The sequence below is a fragment of the Manis javanica genome, chromosome 1, assembly GCF_040802235.1.
Source record: "Manis javanica isolate MJ-LG chromosome 1, MJ_LKY, whole genome shotgun sequence".
Lineage (NCBI taxonomy): Eukaryota > Metazoa > Chordata > Mammalia > Pholidota > Manidae > Manis > Manis javanica.
In genome coordinates, this window is record NC_133156.1 from 169,370,415 (window position 1) to 169,393,109 (window position 22,695).

The following is a 22,695-nucleotide window of genomic DNA, read 5'->3' on the forward strand; positions in this document are numbered from 1 at the left end:
AAAGAACAGTGAACAAAAAAAGAAACTCATACAATCTGGTGAGGACAGGTATTAAACAATGGTAACTAAAACTGAGTGAATTACTACAAAAAGTGCAAAATTCTGACTTTTGAGAACACGGTGACCAGTGAGTCTTCTCCGAGCAGGTAATATATAAGCTGAGAGCTAAAGGATGAGCTAAGAGAGAGATAAAAGCATACAGTGCAAAAGAAAGATCATGTACCAAAGAGCCCTTTCTGTTTCCTGGTGAGGGTTTTGGGCCACAGGCATTTCATTTCCTAAAGCTGCACTTGTTCTAAAGTTGGTCGTCAATATGGAGGAAAATTAGATATGGCATGTGGCATCTCAATGAAATACAGAGCCCATAGCTACTGACAGAGTGCTATAAACATATCAGTGCAATTGTTCCTCATTCTCTGGAAGGGCACTGTGCATATTCCATGCATTTTCCAGGCTCTATTCTCAGAGAGACATACACTCTCTAGTCATATCCTGATATTGCATTGGCATTGGACAAAACTTTAGGTACAGCTATACTTTGGCCTTCTTCCATGGACCTTAGGAAGCATGCACCAGATCCTCTCACCTGCTAAGATTCACATCTGAGGGGGTGGGAAAAACTAAGTGAGCAGGCATTGTAGCTCTTTGCTCCTGCCAAGCACAGCAAGTGTTTAACAGGATCATACTCCCTTGCCATATGTTCACATACATGTTTATTCACACACATTTTCAGGGGTTTTATATGCATTCTCCTCCTGATCCCTGAAAAATAGTATTAACAGATGCATACCCTTGACTTGCTGCAATGCCTGATGTTTTTAAATACTTCCCAGATTAATGTGTTTAACTATTGAATCACTGTGTTGTACACTTGCAACCAATATAATAGTGTATATCAAGTATACTTCAATAAAAATACACTTTAAAAATTATGCTATAGCTTATAGATGGTAAAGTGTATAGATCTTAAGTATATGATCTGATGAATTTTTTTACATTCGTAGTTGACTGTAAAATCACAATGTAGATCAATATTTAAAACATTTCCAGACTGTTAGAAGGCTCATTCTTGCCTGTTCCCAGCCAATATCCACAAAAGACAACCATTATTCTGACTTCTATTTCCATAGATTAGGAAGTAATTTTTGCCTCTTCTTGAACATCACATAAACAGAATTGAATAGTATCCTTGTTTTTTAAATGATGGGGCAGAAGGACAGGAGGCCAGGATTTTGGGTGGGCAAAATGGTGGAGCAAAATTAAGATGGCCCTGAATCTGGGAGCCTTGAAGACTTCACCTGCAGTGAAAGCACAGGCTGAGAAAAAAATCCATCTGCTAGCAAAGGGGGCCAAAAAGAAAATATTTGTCTCAGGCTACAGCTCTGGTGAAAAAATAAAAGTAGATGTTTTTGAAACATGACAGTTATAAGGCTGCTCTTATATGGGCTTAAATTTATACTATTCCAATGGTTATTACCAAGGCTTTTAGAATGCAGTTTCTCATTTGCTCTGGACATGACCAGAGGAAAAATTTCCCATTATGTTTTATTTCTACTACCTTGTTAAAATTCAGCCTATTAGGAACATGTTATTATTTTTTACACTATCAAAAATTTATTTTTATTAAAAAAATTTTATTAAGGTATCATTGATATACACATTTTTTATTTATTTTTATTAAGGTATCATTGATATACATGCTTATAAAGGTTTCAAAAGAAAAATAATGTGGTTATTACATTCACCCTTATTATCAAGTCCCAGCCCATACCTCATTGCAGTCAATGTCCACCAGTGTAGTAAGATGCCACAGAGTCCTTATTTGTCTTCTCTGAGCTACACTGTCTTCCCCGTGACCCCACACACACCATGTGCACCAATCATGATTCCCCACAATCCCCTTCTCCCTCCCTCCCAACCCATCCTCCCCCACCCCTCCCTTTTGGTAACCACTAGTCCCTTCTTGGAGTCTGTGAGTCTGCTGCTATTTTGTTTCTTCAGTTTTGCTCCTTGCACGAGGAGATACGTTCAGGAAAAAGTTGCTCGTGTTTATATTTAAGAGATTTTTGCCTATGTGTTCTTCTAAGTTTTATGGTTTCATGCCTTACATTCAGGTCTTTGATCCATTTCAAGTTTACTTTTGTGTATGGGGTTAGACAATAATCCAGTTTCATTCTCTTGTATGTAGCTGTCCAGTTTTGCCAATACCAGTTGTTGAAGAGGCTATCATTTCTCCATTGTATATTCATGGCTCCTTTATTGTATATTAATTGACCATATATGCTTGGATTTATATCTGGGCTCTCTAGTCTGTTCCATTGGTCTGTGGGTCTGTTCTTGTGCCAGTACCAAATTGTCTTGATTACTGTGGCTTTGTATTAGAGCATAAAGTTGGGGAGCGTGATCCCCTGCTTTCTTCTTCCTTCTCAGGATTGCTTTGGCTTTTGTGGTTTCACATGAATTTTAGAACTATTTGCTTTAATTTGTTGAATAATGCTGTTGGTATTTTGATAGGAATTGCATTGGATCTGTAGACTGCTTTAGGCAGGATGGCCATTTTGACAATATTAATTCTTCCTATATATGAGCATGGGATGTGTTTCCATTTATTGGTATCTTCTTTAATTTTTCTCATAAGTGTCTTGTAGTTTTCAGAGTATAGGTCTTTCACTTCCTTGGTTAGGTTTATTCCTAGGTATTTTATTCTTTTTGATGCAATTGTGAATGGAGTTGTTTTCCTGATTTCTCTTTCTGCTAGTTCATCGTTAGTGAATAGGAATGCAACAGATTTCTGTGTATTAATTTTGTATCCTGCAGCTTTGCTGAATTCGGATATTAGATCTAGTAGTATTGGAGTGGATTCCTTAGGGTTTACTTTGTGTAATATCATGTCACCTGCAAACAGGTGAATTCAAAAGTAATTAAAAAAGTAACTCAGTAACTCAATAAATTCAAAAAGATTGAAACTGTACCAACCAGTTTCTCAGACCACAAAGATATGAAACAAGAAATAAATTACGAAGGAAAATGAAAAGTCCCACAAACACATGGAGGCTTAATAAGATGCTCCTAAATAATCAATGGATGAATGACCAAATAAAAACAGAGACCAAGCAATATACACACAAATGACAACAATAATTCAGCACTGCAAAATCTATGGGACGTGCTAAGAGGGACAGTTTAACTTCTTCCTTGCCAATCTGGATGCCTTTTATTTCTTTGTGTTGTCTGATTGCCATGGCTAGGACCTCCAGAACTATGTTGAATAAAAGTGGGGCGAGTGGGCATTCTTGTCTTGTTCCCAATCTTAAAGGAAAAGCTTTCGGCTTCTGGCTGTTATGTATGATGTTGGCTGTGGGTTTGTCATATATGGCCTTTATTATGTTGAGTACTTGCCCTCTACACCCATTTCATTGAGTTTTTATCATGAATGGATATTGAATTTTGTCAAATGCTTTTTCAGCATCTGTGAAGAGGATCATGTGGTTTTTGCCCTTCTTTTTGTTGATGTGGTGGATGATGTTGATGTATTTTCGAATGTTGTACCATCCTTGCATCCCTGGAATAAATCCTACTTGATCATGATGGATGATCTTTTGAAGTATTTTTGAATTCATTTGCTAATGTTTTGTTGAGTATTTTTGCATCTATGTTCATCCAGGATATTGGTCTGTAATTTTCTTTTTTTGTGGTGTCTTTGTCTGGTTTTGGTATTAGAGTGATGTTGGTGTCATAGAATGAGTTTGGGAGTATTCCCTCCTCTTCTACTTTTGGAGAACTTTAAGGAGGATGGTTATTAGGTCTTCACTAAGTTCTTGATAGAATCCAGCATTGAAGCCATCTGGTCTGTCTAGAGATTTTGTTCTTAGGGAGTGTTTTGATTACCAGTTCAATTTCGTTGCTGGTAATTGGTCTATTCAGATTTTCTGTTTCTTCCTGAGTCAGCCTTAGAAGGTTGTATTTTTCTAGAAAGTTGTCCATTTCTTCTAGGTTATCCAATTTGTTAGCATATAATTTTTCATAGTATTCTCTAGTAATTCTTTGTATATCTGTGGTATCCATAGTGATTTTTCCTTTCTCATTTCTTTTCTGTTTATGTGTATAGACACTTAAAAAAAAATTTGGTAAGTTTTGCTAGGGGTTTATCTGTTTTATTTTCTCAAAGAACCAGCTCCTCCTTTCATTGATTCTATTGTTTTATTCTTCTTGATATTATTTATTTCTGCTCTAATCTTTATGTCCCTCCTTCTACTGACTTTGGGCCTCAATTATTGTTCTTTTTCTAGTTTCATTAATTGTGAGTTTAGACTGTTCATATGGGATTGTTTTTCTTTCCTGAGGTAGGCCTGTATTGCAATATACTTCCCTCTTAGCACGTCCCATAGATTTTGCAGTGTTGAATTATTGTTGTCATGTCTGTATATTGCTTGGTCTCTGTTTTTATTTGGTCACTCATCCATTGATTATTTAGGAGCATGTTATTAAACCTCCATGTGTTTGTGGGACTTTTCATTTTCCTTCTGTAATTTATTTCTTGTTTCGTATCTTTGTGGTCTGAGAAACTGGTTGGTACAGTTTCAATCTTTTTGAATTTACTGAGGCTCTTTTTGTGGCCTAGTGTATGGTCTATTCTTGAAAATGTTTCATGTGCACTTGAGAAGAATGTGTATCCTGTTGCTTTTCGATGGAGTGTTCTCTGGATGTCTGTTAGGTTCATTTGTTCTAATATGTTGTTCAGTGCCTCTGTCTCCTTACTTATTATCTGTCTGGTTGATCTGTCCTTTGGAGTGAGTGGTGTGTTGAAGTCTCCTAAAATGAATGCATTGCACTCTGTTTCCCCCTTTAATTCTATTAGTATTTGTTACACATATGTAGGTGATCCTGTGTTGGATGCACAGATATTTACAATAGTTATATCCTCTTGTTGGACTGACCCCTCTCTTGTGACTTTCTTTGTTTTGAAGTCTATTTTGTCTGATACAAGTACTGCAACTCCTGCTTTTTTCTCCCTATTAGTTGCATGAAATACCTTTTCCATCCCTTTACTTTCAGTCTATGCATGTCTTTGGGTTTGAAGTGAGTCTCTTGTAGGCAGCATATAGATGGGTCTTGTTTTTTTTATCCATTCAGTGATTCTATGTCTTTTGATTGGTGCATTCAGACCATTTACATTTAGAGTGATTATCGATAGGTATGTACTTATTGACATTGAAGGCTTTAGATTTGTGGTTACCAAAGGTTCAAGAGTAGATATACACTCTTATGAAGGTTTCACATGTAAAACAATGTTGTTATTACATTCACCCATATTATCGAGTCCCCTCCCATACCCCACTGCAGAGTCACTACTTGTCTTCTCTGTGCTATACTGTCTTCCCCATCATTTCCCCTACACCATGTGTACTAATCATAATACCCCTCAATCCACTTCTCCCTCCCTCCCCAGCTGTCCTCCCCCACCCTTCCCCTTTGGTAACCACTCGTCCTTTCTTGGAGTTTGTGAGTTTGCTGCTCTTTTGTTCCTTCAGTTTTGCTTTGTTGTTATACTCCACAAATAAGGGAAATCATTTGGTATTTGTCTTTCTCTGTCTGACTTATTTCACTGAGCATAATACCCTCTAGCTCCATCCATGTTGTTGCAAATTGTAGGATTTGTTTCTTTCTTATGGCTGAATAGTATTCCATTGTGTATATGTACCATATCTTCTTTATCCATTCATCTACTGATGGACACTTAGGTTGCTTGGGAACATGTTATTTTAAAAAGTTTATAATATTCTGTAGGGTTGGAAATCGCAAGCTGAGATATTAATTTAAACTGTTCCTAAGTTGATAACATCATGGATCCCTGGCAGAAGCACTGTAGTCTCATTTTGAAGGAACATACCCAAAATCTAGGCCCTGTGGTATTCCTACAGATTAAGATAAACCAAAATTACGAAACGCACAAGGTAAAAAACATCTAAGGCCAAGAGTTAATTTAAAAGGAATCATAATTAACTCCAAAGCACTTCAGCTATTAGAATTTCTAAAAAAAGTTACACTTACGTTCACAGAAATAAAAGGAGGAGGACTTGAAAGAAATAAGAGACCATAGAAAATGAAAAATATGTAAGAATTTCTAGATGTTAAAAAATTCAATGGAAATAAAAAGCTTAGTCACTGAATAAATCTTAATGAATAAATAGCAGCAGATTACACAAAACTAAAGAGAGAATAAGTGAAGAGGATGATAGATCTCACTTATCCAAAATGCCTTGAAAAGAATCTAAGACAAGAGTGTGTTAGAAAAAGATAAGACATCAATGTTAGAATTTGGATATTCATTATATGTTTAATTCAATTTTCAAAAAGACTGAAATGAGAAAATGGGAGAGAAAAGATCTTGAAAGGATAATTATAGCTGAGAAATTTCCCAACATAGTAGATATTAATGTTAACATCAAGAAGTACATAAATCACAGGCAGGATAAATATAAACAGCTACCTATTATAGTGTCACTGAAAACTATCAAAAACAGAGACGATCTTAAAAGTAATTAGAGGTTATGTACAAGAGAAAAATAGACTAATAGCTCGCTTCTCAGTATCCACAAAGGAAGAAGATAAAAAGCAAAAGAATTTCTTCAGAGTGCTAAAAAAAAAAACCCCAAACAACTATTAACTTATAATTTTATACCCTGCTAAGATATCAGCCTAAAATGAAGGCAAAATAAAGACATTTTCAGGGGAAATAACAACAGACCAAAAAAACCAATAGGTCAACACTAAACAAAATTCTAATGAATGTGTATTAGAAATAATAGTAATGATCTCCAATGGAAGGCCTTAGATACAAAAAGAAAGCATGACAATTTGGTCATGCTTAAGTTAACATGTGGTTAACTTAAAAAAAAACAGTTGATTGAATAAATAATAATAATAATATTGAATTTGGGGGTTTAAGAGATAAAACTAAAATATCCCACTACAATAATGTGAAAAAATGAGTGGGAAATCATTACACTTAAGAGATCACATGGGACTCACATACCTTCCCTTATTTCACCACAGCAGGTAGGTCCTAAAAACACACTTGATCTAATATTCTTTGGGAAGGAGTAAAGATATTGAATAATTTTAGATTTTATGTAAGTTTGTTAGAATTTTAAGGATAACCACTAATATAAAAGCAGTACTTCCAAAATGGTAGAGGAAAAAACTGAATTAAGAACATTTATCTAAATAAGGTAGAAAAGTCAGGGAATGTAGAAGGCAGAAAAACAATGATAGGAATAAAGAAGCATCAGTATTCATAATGAAATGGACTAAACTACATCCATAAAAATATTTCAGACTGGATGTTTTTACATCTAATTTTAAGCTATTTGAGAGACAGAACTGCAACATAGAAAACTGAAAAACTGGAAATAAGAAAGATCAGGAAAAAGAACATATTTACCAGGAAATTATTAACAAAAATAAAACTGTTATAGCTATATTATTATCAGATAAAATAGATTTTTATGGCAAAATTACTTTTTAGGGGTAAAGAGGTTATTTACATAATGATAAAAATTTCAGTTAACCAAAAGGCGAATCATAGTCTTAAAAAAAAAAGCAAAAGTCTTTCAAGAAATATATAAAACCAACATCACAGAGGGAAATTTTAACTTCACCTTGATAAGTGATAGATCAAGACGACAATATAGATGTGAAAACAAGACACACTTGATCTAATTGTCATATCCTATATACAACAGAGAATAAGTAACCATACAGAATGTTTACCAAAATGGACTGTATACTAGAACATAAAGCAAGTGAAGAAACCATTTGGATACACAATACATATCACATTATAAGCCCACAAGTCAATTGGGTTAAAAATCCATGACAAAAAAACAAAAAAAATTTTTTTGGAGATGTGAAAACGTATTTCTAAATAATTCATAAGTCAAAGAAGAAACCTTAGTAGATATTGAGGAGTCTGCACTCCCACCACACCTGGTAGTTACAAGGCACCCCACCTTTCCCCCTCCTCACCAGAGTGGTATCAGGGGAGTCCTAGTAGACTCAGGACTTTCACCTTCAACCAGTGATAATGAGACTACCCCCACCACAGTGTCAGTGGAGACCATATGGGGAGCTGGAACTCTCACCTCTGCTGGATATTAAAGAGGAATTCCTCCTGGGTCTCACTGGAGGCTGCGTAGGAAGCTTTGGCTTCTACCTCAATCTTTAAGTAATGAGGTTGCACCTCCACTTTTCTTACCAAAGCATTGTCAGAGATAGCTAACAGAAACAGAGGTTTAAATAAGATACAGAACCTCAAAATAATGTAAAGTGTCCAGGTTTCAAATTAAAATCCATCATCATCCCAAGAAACAGTAAAATCTCAAATTAAATGAAAAAAGATAATCAATATATGCTTTACTGGGTTGAACAGTGTCTCCCCAAAATTCATGTCTACCTTATTTGAAAACAGGATCTTTGCAGATGAATCAAGTTAAGATGAGGTCATACAGGATTAAATCCAATATAACTGATATCTTTATAAGAAGAGGGGAGTTTGGATACAGACACAGAGGAAAGAAAACCATGTGGAGGCAGAGGAAGATATTGTGATGAATCTATAAGCTAGGGAACACCAAAGATTGCAACTATCAGGAACTAGAAGAGGCAAAGAAGGATGCTCTAGAGCCTTCAGAGGGAGTATGGCCCTGCCAACACATCTTGACCTCAGACTTTTTAGTCGTAAGAACTATGAGAGAATAAATTTCTGTTGTTTTAAGCCACCTAGTTTATGGTAATTTGTTATGGCTGTCCTAATAAAGTAATACAGATGCTAAGAATGAGATGACAGATGTTAAAATTACCTAATGAAGATTTTTAAACAGGCATGATTAAAAAAAAAAGCTTTAATAAACAAAACATGATTGAACCAAATATTAAAAAAAGAGAAAGTCTCAGCAAAGAAATGGAAGATGGGAAGAAATGGAAGAAAGACAATAACTGAAGAGAAAATTTAGAATTGAAAAATAAATAAAATAAAATAAAAAGGTCATCGGATCAGCTCAATAGTAGAATGGAGAAGACAGAAGGAAGAATCAGTGAAGTGGATGACAGAACAATAATATTACCCAATCTGAACAACAGAAAGAAAATAAGATGAAAAACAAACAGAGCCTCAGAGACCTGTGGAATTATAACAAAAGACCCAGCATTTGTGTTATCACAGTCATGGAAGGAGAACAGAAAGAAGGCAGGACTAAAAAAGTATTCAAATAAATAATAGCTAAAGAAAAGAAAAGAAATAATGACTGAAAACATCTCCATATTTACAAGTGACATAACCTACATGTTCAAGAAGCTGAGCAAACTCCAAAGATAAATCCAAAGAAATTCACCCTCAGGTGCATTTTAATTACTTTTGAAAACTAAAAACAAAGGAAATATCTCAAAAGCAGCCAGAGAAAAATGACATTTTACCCATAGGAAAAACAATTCAAATGACAGTGTATTTCTCATCAAAAACCATGAAAGCTAGAAGGAAGTAGCACAATATTTTTCAGGTGCTAGAAGAAAATAACTGTCAACCCAGAAACTTATATTCCCAAAGAATATTCTTCAGGAATGAAAGACAAGGCATTCTTAGATGAAGAAAAACTAAGAGAATTTGTCAAAACTAACTTAAAGGATAGTTATTAACAGGAAACAAGAAGGTATCTTGGAACACTAGGAAACAAGAAAGAGCAGAGCATGCAGAAAGATGGATAAATACAATAGGCTTTTGTTCTCTTGAGTTTTCTATAATATTTTCGATGGTTGAAGCAAAAATCATAACATTGTGTAATGTGGTTCTAAATGTACAGAGAGGAAGTACTTAAGACAATTATATTATAAATGGGGGAGGGTATAGAGGCCTAAAGGGAGATTAGGTTTCTATACTTCACTCGAACTGATAAAATGACATTAGTAGACCCTCCTTTACTGCCTCTTTCCTAACCAACCCCCGCACTGATTCTTGTCACAATAGAATAGTTTGCATTTTCTAGAATGTAATATAAATGAAATCATACAGTATGTACTTTTTTTCTGGCTTTCACTCAGCATAATTATTTTGCTGTTGCAAATACATGTTGTTGCCATATCAGATTATTTTTATTGTTGAGTAGTATGCCATCGTATGGATCTATCACAATTGGTTTATCCATTCACGTGTTTATGGACATTTGGATTGTTTTGACTATCACAAATAAAGGTGTGAAAAAAAAGTTTAACAAGGGTGAGGGGATGTGAGCAGAGAAGTAAGTACAGATCTTAGCCACCCCCATACTTGAGAACGCAAACTGTAAAATTTTCCCAGGAGGTGCTAGCATCTGCTGCTACAGAAACTGATGAACAATTCCTGCTGATAAAAACCTGTCACCGTCTGTAACTGTTAAGACTGATGGACATTTCTGCCTGTTCATCTAATAATCAACCAATCACAGACTTTTCTCTAAACACAGTTTTTTGTAGCTTTTACTTTTATAATCTCTAGCCGTTTGCTGTTCCAGGGGGCACAATTCATATTCCTCCCTGACTCCTAATTGCAAATGTCCAAATGAAAACTTCTGTTCTGCCTTTGACAGTATTCTTTTAGGTCTACAGATGCTATCAATATTCACGTACAAATCTTTGTAAGGACATACGCTCTTTTCTTCTCTTTGGTAAATAGCCAGCAAGGGATGGCATAAGACAGGTTATGTTTAGCATTTTAAGAAATTTCCAAAATCTTTTCAAGTGGTTGTGCACTTTACATTCCCACCAGAGATGGGAGTATGGGATGGAGGCACTAAATGAGTAGTGTCTTCACCGTCATGAGATGAGGTAATGAAAGCAGCCTCACCGTGTAGATTCAATTGCCCGGATAAAAAGCGGCCAGCCTTTTTAAGCCGCAGACTCCTCTGACTATCTAATAAAGGTTATGGCCCAAGTGGAGTGCAGGATCACAGGTGCGCACACACACACTCGCGCACAAGTGACAGGTAGCAATCCACACTGGAAATGGCGATGGACTGAACATTGAACAAAACCTGTGACACCTGAGATGGAAAAGAGAGGGCTGCAATTCAAACACTGAAGTTAAACAATTGTTGGGACTTGCTAGGAGGGGGAGAGAAGATGATGCTCAGGTTTTATTGACAAGGTGGTGACTACGGAGGAGAGGAGTAGGTCTGGCAGGAGGCAAAAGGGGTCATTTCTGGCTTGCTGACTGTGAGGTGCCTAAGGGACATGAAGGTTTTCGGGAAGCGGTCATACATGTACCTTGTCTGGCTGGAGACAGACTTACAGTGCAAGAACACATAGGCTCAGGAGCAGCTCTAATTACCAAGTGTAGTCAATAAATTCGCAACCTCCGGAAGAATCATTTGCACACCTCAATCCAAAACCCTAATACGACGCCTCCGTGTGTAAATACCCTACCAGAATGTGCTCAATTGCGTTACCTTTTTGATTAACCTACCCAATCCACTTCTGCGCATGCGCCTGGCGCATGCGCACCACCCTCACGACGGCTCCTCCCTCCTTTGGGCTTCAGGATTCCTCTCCTCCCACCGGCCCCGCCCAGGCGGCTGCCCGTGACCTGCCTGGGCGCAGGGAACGGAAAGCCGGAAGGGGCAAGACGAGTGGAATTCACCATGGGGCTGTTTGGAAAAACCCAGGAGAAGCCGCCCAAAGAGCTGGTAAGAGCTACGGCGGCGGCAAGTGAGTGGGTGGATTTACAAGGGGGCTGAGTGGACTTGGTAGGTGACTGGACTCTCTTTCCTCACGGGTTGGCCAGGTACCGCTCAGCCCCCCTGTCCGGAGCCTCCCACTCGACGGAGGGGCCGGAGGAAGAGTCTTTACAGAGACGGCTGTGGCCAGAGAAAGCCCCAGTACCTCAGCCCTCCACAAGGGAGCCGAGGGCCGGGTAGAGTTCCTCATTCTCCGCACGGGGCACGGAGGTAGCAATGCGACCCTGGTACCTGAACACCCTGTCCCAGGAGCGCGTTGGTACGTCCCGCCCGAACCTTCCCTTGGCGCAGGCCCCGCCCTCATCCCTGCCTACGGGCAACCGGCGGCTGTGGGCATTTTTCCAGAGAAGCCCGCCTCTTCCGCGAGAAGAGAGGTTTCCCTGCCGCCCTTTCCCCGTCCATCGCGCTCTGTTCAGAAGCACTCGTTTCCTTTTCCCCCTACCTTACAACGACAGTACGTTGACCTCAGGCACATCAGTCAGAACAAGGACCCGACTCGGAAGAGTGTTGCCGAAGATAGCTCTGGACTCGGACTCGAAGGCTGGATCTGCCTGTTAGCTGAGAGTGTTGGTCTGATGTGTCAGGTGAAGAGTGCCCTGCAGAGTCAGGCTTCTTAAATTTGAATCTTGGTTCGCCACGTACCAGCCTTGTGATCTAGGGAAAGTTCATTCTTCTGTGCCTTAGGTTTGTCTGTCAAATAAAAATACCAGTATCGATTCAGTCATTGTAGATGACAGGATGTAACGTTTCAGCTAGCCGTGCTAGTTAGAGTTAATTCATTTTCTGTAGCCCTGCTGCCCAGATGAAGACCAGCAGCATCCTCAGGCAGACATATTTTTAAAACCAACCTTGTGCATCAACCCTGTGGTCTTCTGATATTACTTTCCCTACTGGAACGGTATGTTGACATGTTCTTACCAATTATATTTCCCAGAATCTTAACTCACTTCATGAATGGCAAAGCTATGGCCAATCACTAAAGTAATAATCTTTGCCTAACATCAAAAACACACTTCTGTAATAACAAGCATCTCAGAATACATACATGTCACAAAATCTGCACCTATGTAATGACCAGTATCATCCGGAACATGGTTAGAAATCTCGGGTCCTACTCAAAATCTGTTGAATCATAATTTGATTTCTCACGAGGTCCCCAGTGATTAGTATGAACATTAAAGTTTGAGAAACATTGCTTTACAACACCCATTACTATCTGTAATGAGAAAACCCCTAAAAGCTATCATCTAATAAGTGATATTTTTCAAACTAATGTCATGCCAGTGTAGCTCAGAGAAGACAAATAGGGACTCTGTGGCATCTTACTACACTGATGGACAGTGACTGCAATGGGGTCTGGCGGGGGACTCCATAATAAGGGTGAATGTAATAACCACCTTGTTTTTCTTGTGAAACCTTCATAAGAGTGTATATCAATGATACTTTAATAAAAAAAAAAGAAAAAAGAAATAAACTAATGTCATACAACATGAAGTTGCTAGCACACAATATGTGTATTAATGTTGATTATATTTGTTAATCATAGGTCCTAAATGGTGGGTACTCAATATTAGTTTCTTCTGGAAACGTACTCAATTTTACTCCTTGGTAAAATAAAAACTGGATCTTGAAGGAAGTAAGAGTGTGTGACATTGCTTTGCGAACTGTAGAGCATTACATAGGTGCAGATTTTGTGACATGTATGTATTCTGAGATGCTTGTTATTACAGAAGTGTGTTTTTGATGTTAGGCAAAGATTACTTTAGTGATTGGCCATAGCTTTGCCATTCATGAAGTGAGTTAAGATTCTGGGAAATATAATTGGTAAGAACATGTCAACATACCGTTCCAGTAGGGAAAGTAATATCAGAAGACCACAGGGTTGATGCACAAGGTTGATTTTAAAAATATGTCTGCCTGAGGAATATTATAAAGATGAAAGAAGCAGCCAAGGGATGCATCGTCTAGAAAGTAAGATAAGCATTTCTGGAGCAAGTCTGGCTCAGGTACCATATACACAGTTATAGGAGTTTGGAGGGCAGGATGTTGAGAAATGATTTGGTCTTCTGTTATGCTTTCCACATAACTTCTGCCTGTGAATTGGTTCTGGACAGTTTAGTAGGGTTTTAGTATTAGGTTATTTAGACATGTCAGACACTTTGATGGAGACATCTTAGTGGTGACACTTTCTTAAAGTGTCTAAGTTAAGACTAGATTCGGCCTGCTTAAGGAGGGAGCCTTGTAATCCATTTAGAAACCTGTGATTACCTTTGGATGAGAATCAAGAGGACATGAGATTCTGCTGGAAAGAGATCTTTTGGACTTCAGGTTCTGCTGGAAAATGGGTACTGTCCTTACTTAAGGACTTTGCTGATTGAGATTTAGCCTTTGGGTAGAGTAGTCACCTTCCATGGCATCAGAATTCTTAAATCATATGATTAACTTATATCCTTAGGGCCATGACTTATGGTTGTGGGGTGTTACCAGAACAGTGAAGAGAATAAGGGGAGATGGAGAAAAAGAGAATGCTTCATTCACTTAATGCATACAACAAATATTTCCTGAGATATTTTGGTGTGCATTGGATACCAGCTTTACAAAAATGAGCCATTGGTGCCAACTTCAAAAAATACCAAGTTTATTGGGGGAGAGTAACATGTGAACAAATACTTACATTTTAGAGTAAATAAGAGCAGTAAGTACAAGATCTATGACGTGACAAGGAGTAATTAGCTGTTCAGATTAGGGAAGGTGACCTGGTCAAGGAATCTGGATCTTGTCACAAGAAGCTAGCCAAGTGGCTTGGTATATGATTAGGAAAAAAAGGATGGGGGAGCATTCCAAACAAAGTAAGGTGTGGGAGTGTGGAACATAGGTTGGAGAAACTAGAAAAAAGTTCAGAGTGGTTAGAGGATGAGTTTTATCTGATTGGGGTACAGTAGTAGTGATGGCAGTTTTAAGATGTAAAATTGGAGAAGAGGCCAGATTATCAAAAGCATGTATGTCATGTCTACTAAGAATGTTGAGTATTAAGAATAGTGGTTTGCAGCAAGAATTGGAGGAAGAGACTTAGGTATGGAGGCATATTAGTGGCCCAGGTGAGAGATGATGTGGGTCTTAAATAAGAGTGGAAATGGAGATAGGCTAGGATGATTTTTAGAAATATTTAACATATGTAGTCAGAATTTTCTGATCTACCGAATGTGGGATGAGAATTCAAAGATGATTTTTAGGTTTTGTTTAATCTTACCCCTGTCAGATCTACATATGTCCCCCTGAGTGTCAGTACCATGAGTTGAAATGAGAGAATTCAGGAAAAGAGCAGGTTTGATGGGATGATGATGGTGGAGGAGAAGGAGCCACTGAAGTTTTAGACAGAATTCTGTCCATTTTAAATAGAATTCAGGAGACCAGGGAAGACATTAGAGGAAGAGTTATCTTGGAAGAATATTTTTCTTTTCTACTTTGTCTCTTCAGCAAAATTGTAAGCTTCTTGAGAGCAAGGCTCATGTTTTTCTTTATCATCTACTGGGCCAGAATAGTGTTGAACTCCAATAGTAAGAGTAAGGTGCCTATCAAATATTTGCTTGGTAAATAGAAGGAGAGATGGTAAGAGAATATGATTACACATTTTAAGTGTAGCCTAATTGATCATCTTCTGTATAGTCATCTGACAGTGTAGATACCCCAGCAGTTAGCCTTGCTGTACTAGAAAGAACAATATGATTTGTAGCCAAAACTAATCTAAGAGAAAAGAACAATAGGTACTGTCTCTTGGAATCTGGTGCCAGTCATGAGTAGTGTGACAAGGACTGCAAACTCTTCTCATGATCCTTTCTGAGGCAAACCCAGATAAGGAACACACCGTGAGACTCACGTGGCCAGATGATTTGATGAGACTTAAGAGAAACTTTAAGAGGTGATTAGCTTGCAATTGTTTAACTTGATGAAAAAACTCATCCTATAATCATTAATCGATGCCTGTCTTTTTGCTTGCTGTAACTTAATAGAAGTGCAGGGGAGTGCTGACTTGGTGCTTAGTCTCCTGAGAAAGTCTAAGCCCTCTGCTTAAAACATCATTCTACTCGGTTTCTCATTTTCTTTACAGTCCCCGACTGTAACATGACAGTGATCATAACAGGCATTTTGACCTAAGTTCACTTATAGTTGTTGTTTTTGGCTAATTTCTATTTTTATGTATGTTTTAAATCTTGAAGGATACACAAAATCCTAGTTTATGGAGATTGCTTTCAGGGAGAGGAGGTAGGTAGCTGAGGGTCAAAAGTGGGAGGGGAACATACTTTTCATTATACATGTTTTAGTCTGGGCGGCTATAAAAAGTACTATAGACTGGGTAGCTTATACACAACAGAAATTGATTTCTCACAGTTCTCGAGGCTGGGAAGTCCAAGTTCAAGGCACCCACAGATTTGGTGTATGGTGAGGACCGGATTCCTAGTTCATAGATCGTTATCTTTTCACTGTGTCCTCTCATGGCAGATGGGGGAATCAAGCTTTCTGGGATCTCTTTTATAAGGGCACTAAACCTATTCAAATCACCTCTTTAAACCTCATGACCTAATCACCTCCCAAGGGCCCCATCTCCAAATACATTTCATTACACTGGGGATTAGATTTCAACCTAGGAACCATTTTACCTTGAACAATTCAGTGGCATTTGGTATATTCATAACATTATGCAGCCACCACCTCTGTCTACTTGCAAAATATTTTTATCACTCCAAAATAAAATCCCCATACCCTCTGAGCAGTTACTACCCATTATGTTCTTCCCCCGTATCTGGCAACTACCAATCTGCTTTCCTATTAAATATTTCTTATAAATAGACTCATACAATATATGTCCTTTTATGTCTGGCTTCTGTAATTTACTACAGTGTTCTCAAGGTTCATTCTTGATGTAGCTGGTACTTCTTTTTATAGCTAATGGTAATTTTGTTGTATTCATCAAATGTATTATTCATTCATCCATTGATGAACATTTGAATTGTTTCAACTTTTTGGCTATTGTGAATAGCTCTGCTATGAGCATTCATGTACAAGTATTTGAGTACCTACTTTCAGTTCTTTTGGATATATACCTAGAAGTAGAATTGTTAGTCTTATGGTAATTCTTGATTTACCTTTTTGAGGAACTCCAAAACTCTTTTGCGCAGGGGCTTCACCATATTATATTCCCTCCAACAAAGTGCAAGAGTTCCTGTTTCTGTACATTTTTGCCAATATTTGTTTTTTTATTGTAGCCAATATGTTGCCAATTGTGTTAAATATCTTCATGTGCTTATTGGCTATATATCTCCTTTGGAGAAATGTCTATTTATGTCTTTTATTTTTTAATTGGCTTATTATTATTGAATGAATTCCTTATATATTCTAGTAGTAGACTTATTAGATATATGATTTGCAAATATTTTTTCCCATTCTATAGGTTATCTTTTTGCTTTCTTGATAATCTCTTTTGATGCACAGTTTTTAATTTTTGAGGTTTAAATTTATGTATTTTTTTCCTTTTATTGCCCAGGCTTTGGGACATTTCTGATTACTCATTGCTGAATACAAAGTTATGAAGATTTTTCCCTATGTTTTCTTCTAAAAGTTTAACAAGTTTTAGCTCCTTTATCTAGGTCTTTGATTCCTGTTGAGCTAATTTTTATATACTGTGTGAGGAGTAGATTTGGTTTTGATTAGTGTTTGCATAGTGTATCTCTCCATTCCTTTACTTTTAACTTTACTCTTTATATTTAAATGGTTTTCTTGTAGGCAACACATAGTTGGATCTTTTTTAAAAAAATTCTTCTGACACTCTGTTAATTGGTTTAATCAGACCATTCACATTTAAAATGATTATTGATATAGCTGGATTAATATGGTATTGTAACTGTTGTCTATTTGTTATACTTTTTTGTTGTTTCTTCATCACTCCTTCCTTTCCTTCCTTCTTTCCTTCCTTCCTTTTTGCCTTTTTCCTTTGTTTTATTATTTATTTATTTTTATTTTTTGGAAGTATGGTGATATATAATATTATATTGGTTTCAAGTATGAAACACAGCGGTTCAACAGTTACATACATCATTAAATCTTTATCCCAAATAGTTCAGTTACTATCTGTCAACATAGAAAGATGTTACAGAACCTTTGGCTAATGTTCTTCATGCTACACTACCATCCCATCACCAACTTATATTATGATTGAGAATTTTGTGCCCCTTTATCCCCCTCCCCACTCCCACCCCCGTCCCTCATGTTAAGCACCAGTCACTTTTCAGTGTCTTGAGTTTAATGCTGTTTTGTTTTGTTTTTACAGTCCACATAGAAGTGAAATCATATGTTATTTGTCTTTCTCTGTCTGGCTTATTTCACCTAGAATGATACCCTCTAGGTCCATCTCTGTGGTCACAAATGACAAGATTTCATTCTTTTTTTATGGCTGAGGTGTGTGTGTGTGTATATATAGCATCATCTTTTTTTTTGTCCAAAAGGCAGATTTATTAGTCCTATCCCCTAGGATTCCAGTTTGTTAGGTTTTAAGTAGCCCAGGAATCTGCATTTAAAATAATTTATATAACATCTTCTTTATTAGTTCATCTATCAGTGGACACTTGGGTTGCTTCCATATATTGTCAATAATGCTGCAGTAAACATTGGAGTGCATGTATCTTTTCTAATGAGTGTTTTTGTTTTCTCTGGGTCAATTCCCAAAAGTGGAATTTCTGTGTCATAGAATATTTTAATTGTTTGAGAAATCTCCATGCTGTTTTCCACAGTGGCTGTACCATTTTACATTTCTACTCCCAGTGCATGACAGTTTCCTTTCCTCCACATCCTTGTCAACATGTGTTATTTCTTGTCTTTTAGATACTAGCTGTCTGACTGGTGTGAGGTGATATCTCACTGTGGTTTTGATTTGCATTTCCCTGATGACTAGTGATGTTGAACATCTTTTCCTGTGTCTGTTGGCCATCTGTGTGTTTTCTTTGGAAAAAATGTCTGTTCATGTCCTCTGCCCATTTTTTATTCAAATTATTTGTGGGTTTTTTGGAGGGAGGGGATTGAGTTATTATGAATTCTCTTTACATTTTGGATGTTAACTCCTTACCAGATACATCTTTTGCAAACATTTTTTTCCCACTCAGTAGGCTGCTTTCTCATTTTAATGGTTTCCTTTGCTGTGCGGAAGCTTTTTAGTTTGATGCAGTCCCACTTGTTTTTTTCCTTTTGTTTCTCTTGTGTAGGGAGACATATCTAGAAAAAAACTGCTGCTGCCAATATTTAAGAGTTTACTGCCTATGCTTTCTTTGTGGAGCTTTGTGGTTTAAAATCTTATATTTAACTAAGTGTTTAATCCATTTCAAGTTTATTGAACCATTTACTTTTTACAGTGGTCCAGTTTCATATTTTTGTATGTAGCTGTCTAGTTTTCCCAGCACCACTTTATTGAAGAGACTGTCTTTTCTCCATTGTATATTCTTGCCTCTTTTGTTGAGGACTAATTGACCATATAAACGTAGGTTTATTTCTGGGCTCAAGGAGAGATTGTTTAAATGGTATAGTGTGTTCTTCTGTCATGTCAAAAAAATTTTGAAAGTAGGGAGAGTTGGTGATTGTACAATATTGTGAAGGTCCTAAATGCTATTGAATTGTACATTTTTAAATGGCTAATTGTATGTTACATGAATTTTACTTCTAAAGTGTATAACTGTACAATTTTTAATTTAGGTGCTTTTATACTTGTTATGGATGGAGTTTCAGTTCTTGCATAACAAATGTTTTATAGATTTTATTAAATAATTATTTTACTTAAATCATTAAAAGTGAAATTTATTGGAAATACGTCTCTTAATGGTATAATTTCTAAGTCATTTAATCCACGTATCTATAGATGAATTGCTAAAGGGTTCAGCATTAATTCTATTCTTGTTTTATTTTCTTATTTTTTTATCTTAAATCCCACAGCTGTTGTTTATTGTAAAGGCTTATAGGTAGGATTTCTGGTAGTGATTTCGAGCACCAGCGTCTCCAAACTTTTTTGATTTGCAGCAGTGGGGGTCAGCTACCAGCATGGTCCAGTCATATTGGGTGAGGATGTCTTTGATCTCTTTTTTGGAAGCCTGTACACAGACCTTTGGAGGTAGACTACCAGGGCTTTGGTGGTAGACTAGCAGAATGTGTAAAACTGGGCCACATGACCACACCCTTCATATAGACACAAGAGGTCCAAGCCAGCTAAGGCTCCTTGCCCAGAAGCAGAACAGGTTCCAGTAGCTTATATAGCAACATGTATGGTTAGATCATCGCCAAGGGTTACCCATTCACCCACTTAGGCTATTCGCTCATGCAGTGTGCCACGCCTATGGCCATCTTGCATCTGAAGACCCTGTACTGGATGACGTGGCTGCAGCTATAGAAGAGATCCGCATCATGAGGTGCTGTAACTGGAAGAAAACCCTATGTTTTTTTAGACTGAAGTGCTGAGAAACTATTACTATAAATGAGTAGATGGTAGGGAAAGAGTTTTGCTAGTTCAGTGTCACCCAGTTCTTTGTATTTCTGTGTCATATGCCAAAAAGCACATAGTAATTTACTGTCATATGCCATAAAGCATATAGTAGTTTTAATGGTTTATCAGCTGACAACTCAGATTTTCACTTTTGTTTTTTTGAAACAAAAGACTTGGAAAACACTGTACTTGCATAGGAATTTAGTAATCATTAGCATTTTATTATTTTCTTAAACCCTACACTAGTATTTCTAGTTGGCCATATGTTTAGTGCTTCAAAGGTTTTTGCCTTTCAGGGAAATATTATCATGGTAGTAAAAGATATAGGTTAGGTTAAAGGAAAATCTTTTGTAAAATGGAAAAGCATTGGGGATAGAAAAGGTGAACTCTCATGACATAAGAAGAACAGGTTTGGAATAATAATCTGTAGAACTTGAAAATCTTCTGATGCCCTTGAAACATACCTATGCTCATGTACCTCTTGAAAAATCTTAATGTACTCTCTCTGAGATCCTGTATAAAATGCTTCTTACTGCCCGTCTTCTGATAAGAATCCTTGAAAGCTTGGGGCTTCTATGTACTGTGAATAAAAAAAGGAAAGAAAAGAATGAAAAAAAAATAGAATGTGGCCCTAAAGCTCTTTCTTTGAAAATGGCTTAATTTTGTGTGTGGATTTTGTCTGGAATAAATGTAGAATTAATATACAATTCTTTAAAATTCACTGAATTAGAAGTATTGGCTTCTCTTGTAATTCCTTTTCTGAAATTTTTTCCCAGGTCAATGAATGGTCCTTGAAGATAAGAAAGGAAATGAGAGTTGTTGACAGGCAAATAAGAGGTAAATTATTATTTTATGTCTCCTGTTCTTCACCCTCTTGGTGTATTTTGCATTAGTTCATAAAAATAACTGCATCTATATATTGTAAGACATAGTTTATTCTTACATTAATTATTTATGGCTGTCCTAATTATTTTGCTTTTTAGTCACTATGAAAAACAAGATGTAAAGAACTCAAAGAAACTTTACATTTTATAAGAACTAAATCTTTCCTCTGGTCTGAAATTTAGCTATTCAAGGGGTTGGGGCTGTGTTAATTCATCTCTGATTTCCTGAGCCCAGGTTGGTTTTGGAAACAAAGCAGGTGCTCATCTACTGTGGTAGTCAGAATAATGGCCTCCTAAAGATGTCCACTTCTTAATCCCCAGAACCTGTGAATACCTTAAGTTACCTTATATGGCAAAAGGGAATTTGCAGATATGATTAAATGTAGGATCTTGAAGCGGGGAGATTTCCTGGGTTATTTGGATGGGACCAACATAATCATAAGAGTCCTTATAAGAGGGAGATAGAATGTTGAGAAACAAGTGAGAGAAAAAGAAATGTGACCACAAAATCTGATGTTGGACTGATGTGCTTTGAAGATGGGGGAAGAGACCATGAACCAAGGAACACATGACCTCTAGAAGCTAAAAAAGGCAATGGATTCTTCCTTGAAGCCTCTAGAAGAAATTCAGCCCTTTCATCACCTTGATACTAGAATTCTGACCAGCACAATTGTAAAAGAAGAAACTTGTGTTGTTTTAAGCCGTTAAAAAAAAGAACTAAAGGAACCTCTTCCTACTTCTAAAGAAGTGATTTTATGGAATTCAAATTAAATAAACTGTGCATCTGTAAGGAATGAATTCCATTTTCACTACTCTAGTTTATCTTAGCATGGCTATAAATTGAGGAAAATGAATTTCCAAATAAAATTGTTGTCTAGTACCACTTAAAATTGAGGCAATTTGCAAAGAGATAGTGATGTTTAAAACTTGCATGATTTTTAACACATTCATGATTGGAGAAAGATTAATACTGTAAAGATACCCAGTATTATTCCCTTTAAAAAAGAATTAGAAGGGCAGTTCTATTCCCAGCCTTGCTGGAGTAATGGTGTCAGATTTGCACTGGCACTCCCATCATAAAGACAAAATTGGACAAAATCTATGAAACATCTGTTTTCAAACATTGAACAGTTGGCAATGGGGATTTTGATCACTGGGAGGAGGGAAACAAAGGGTGAGAGCCCTAATATGGCCATGATTTTTTTGCCTGGCAAAACTTTCTGGATCGTAGTGTATGGCAGGGGATTCCAAGCAGAAAATAATGGTCTCAAGTTGAGGATAAAGAGATCAGGATTCTGGAAGACTGCAGTGGCTGAAATTTGTGGGGCAGAGTATTAAAGAAAAGGCAATACCCAGAGAAAGAGCTCTAGATATCTGCATGGGATCCAGTAGTATCTTTACCCAAATACTAAATGGTGTATACTTAGAATGAGATTTTAAGAAGTAGGACAAAGAACAGTTACTGGGTACAGAAGATCTACCAGGAAGCTGGAAGCTGACCAATTCCCAGAGCTAACAAAAGATTGAG

The 22,695-nt window shown here is 37.0% G+C and overlaps 1 protein-coding gene, 1 long non-coding RNA gene and 1 other non-coding gene across 4 annotated transcripts in view; all 3 read left to right on the forward strand.

Moving 5' to 3' along the window:
• LOC108402257 (charged multivesicular body protein 3) overlaps nt 1-22,695 on the forward strand; it is an 88,638-nt gene that overhangs the window by 33,108 nt on the left and 32,835 nt on the right. The window contains exons 1-2 of one of the 2 annotated variants that reach the window (XM_017668673.3): nt 11,560-11,714; nt 21,060-21,120. In XM_017668673.3, coding sequence (XP_017524162.1) covers nt 11,670-11,714; nt 21,060-21,120 — 106 coding nt within the window. In that variant the 5' untranslated portion in view covers nt 11,560-11,669. Of the gene's footprint in view, nt 1-11,559; nt 11,715-21,059; nt 21,121-22,695 lie in introns of those variants that run through there. The other variant, XM_017668674.3, reaches the window with a different exon arrangement.
• On the forward strand, nt 1,468-1,589 carry LOC118971293 (small nucleolar RNA SNORA32). Its single transcript, XR_005059668.1, has one exon. It is a non-coding gene; the product is annotated as a small nucleolar RNA SNORA32 (small nucleolar RNA).
• Nucleotides 11,732-12,485, forward strand: LOC140850487 (uncharacterized). The gene is made up of 2 exons (XR_012133392.1): nt 11,732-12,024; nt 12,221-12,485. It is a non-coding gene; the product is annotated as an uncharacterized lncRNA (long non-coding RNA).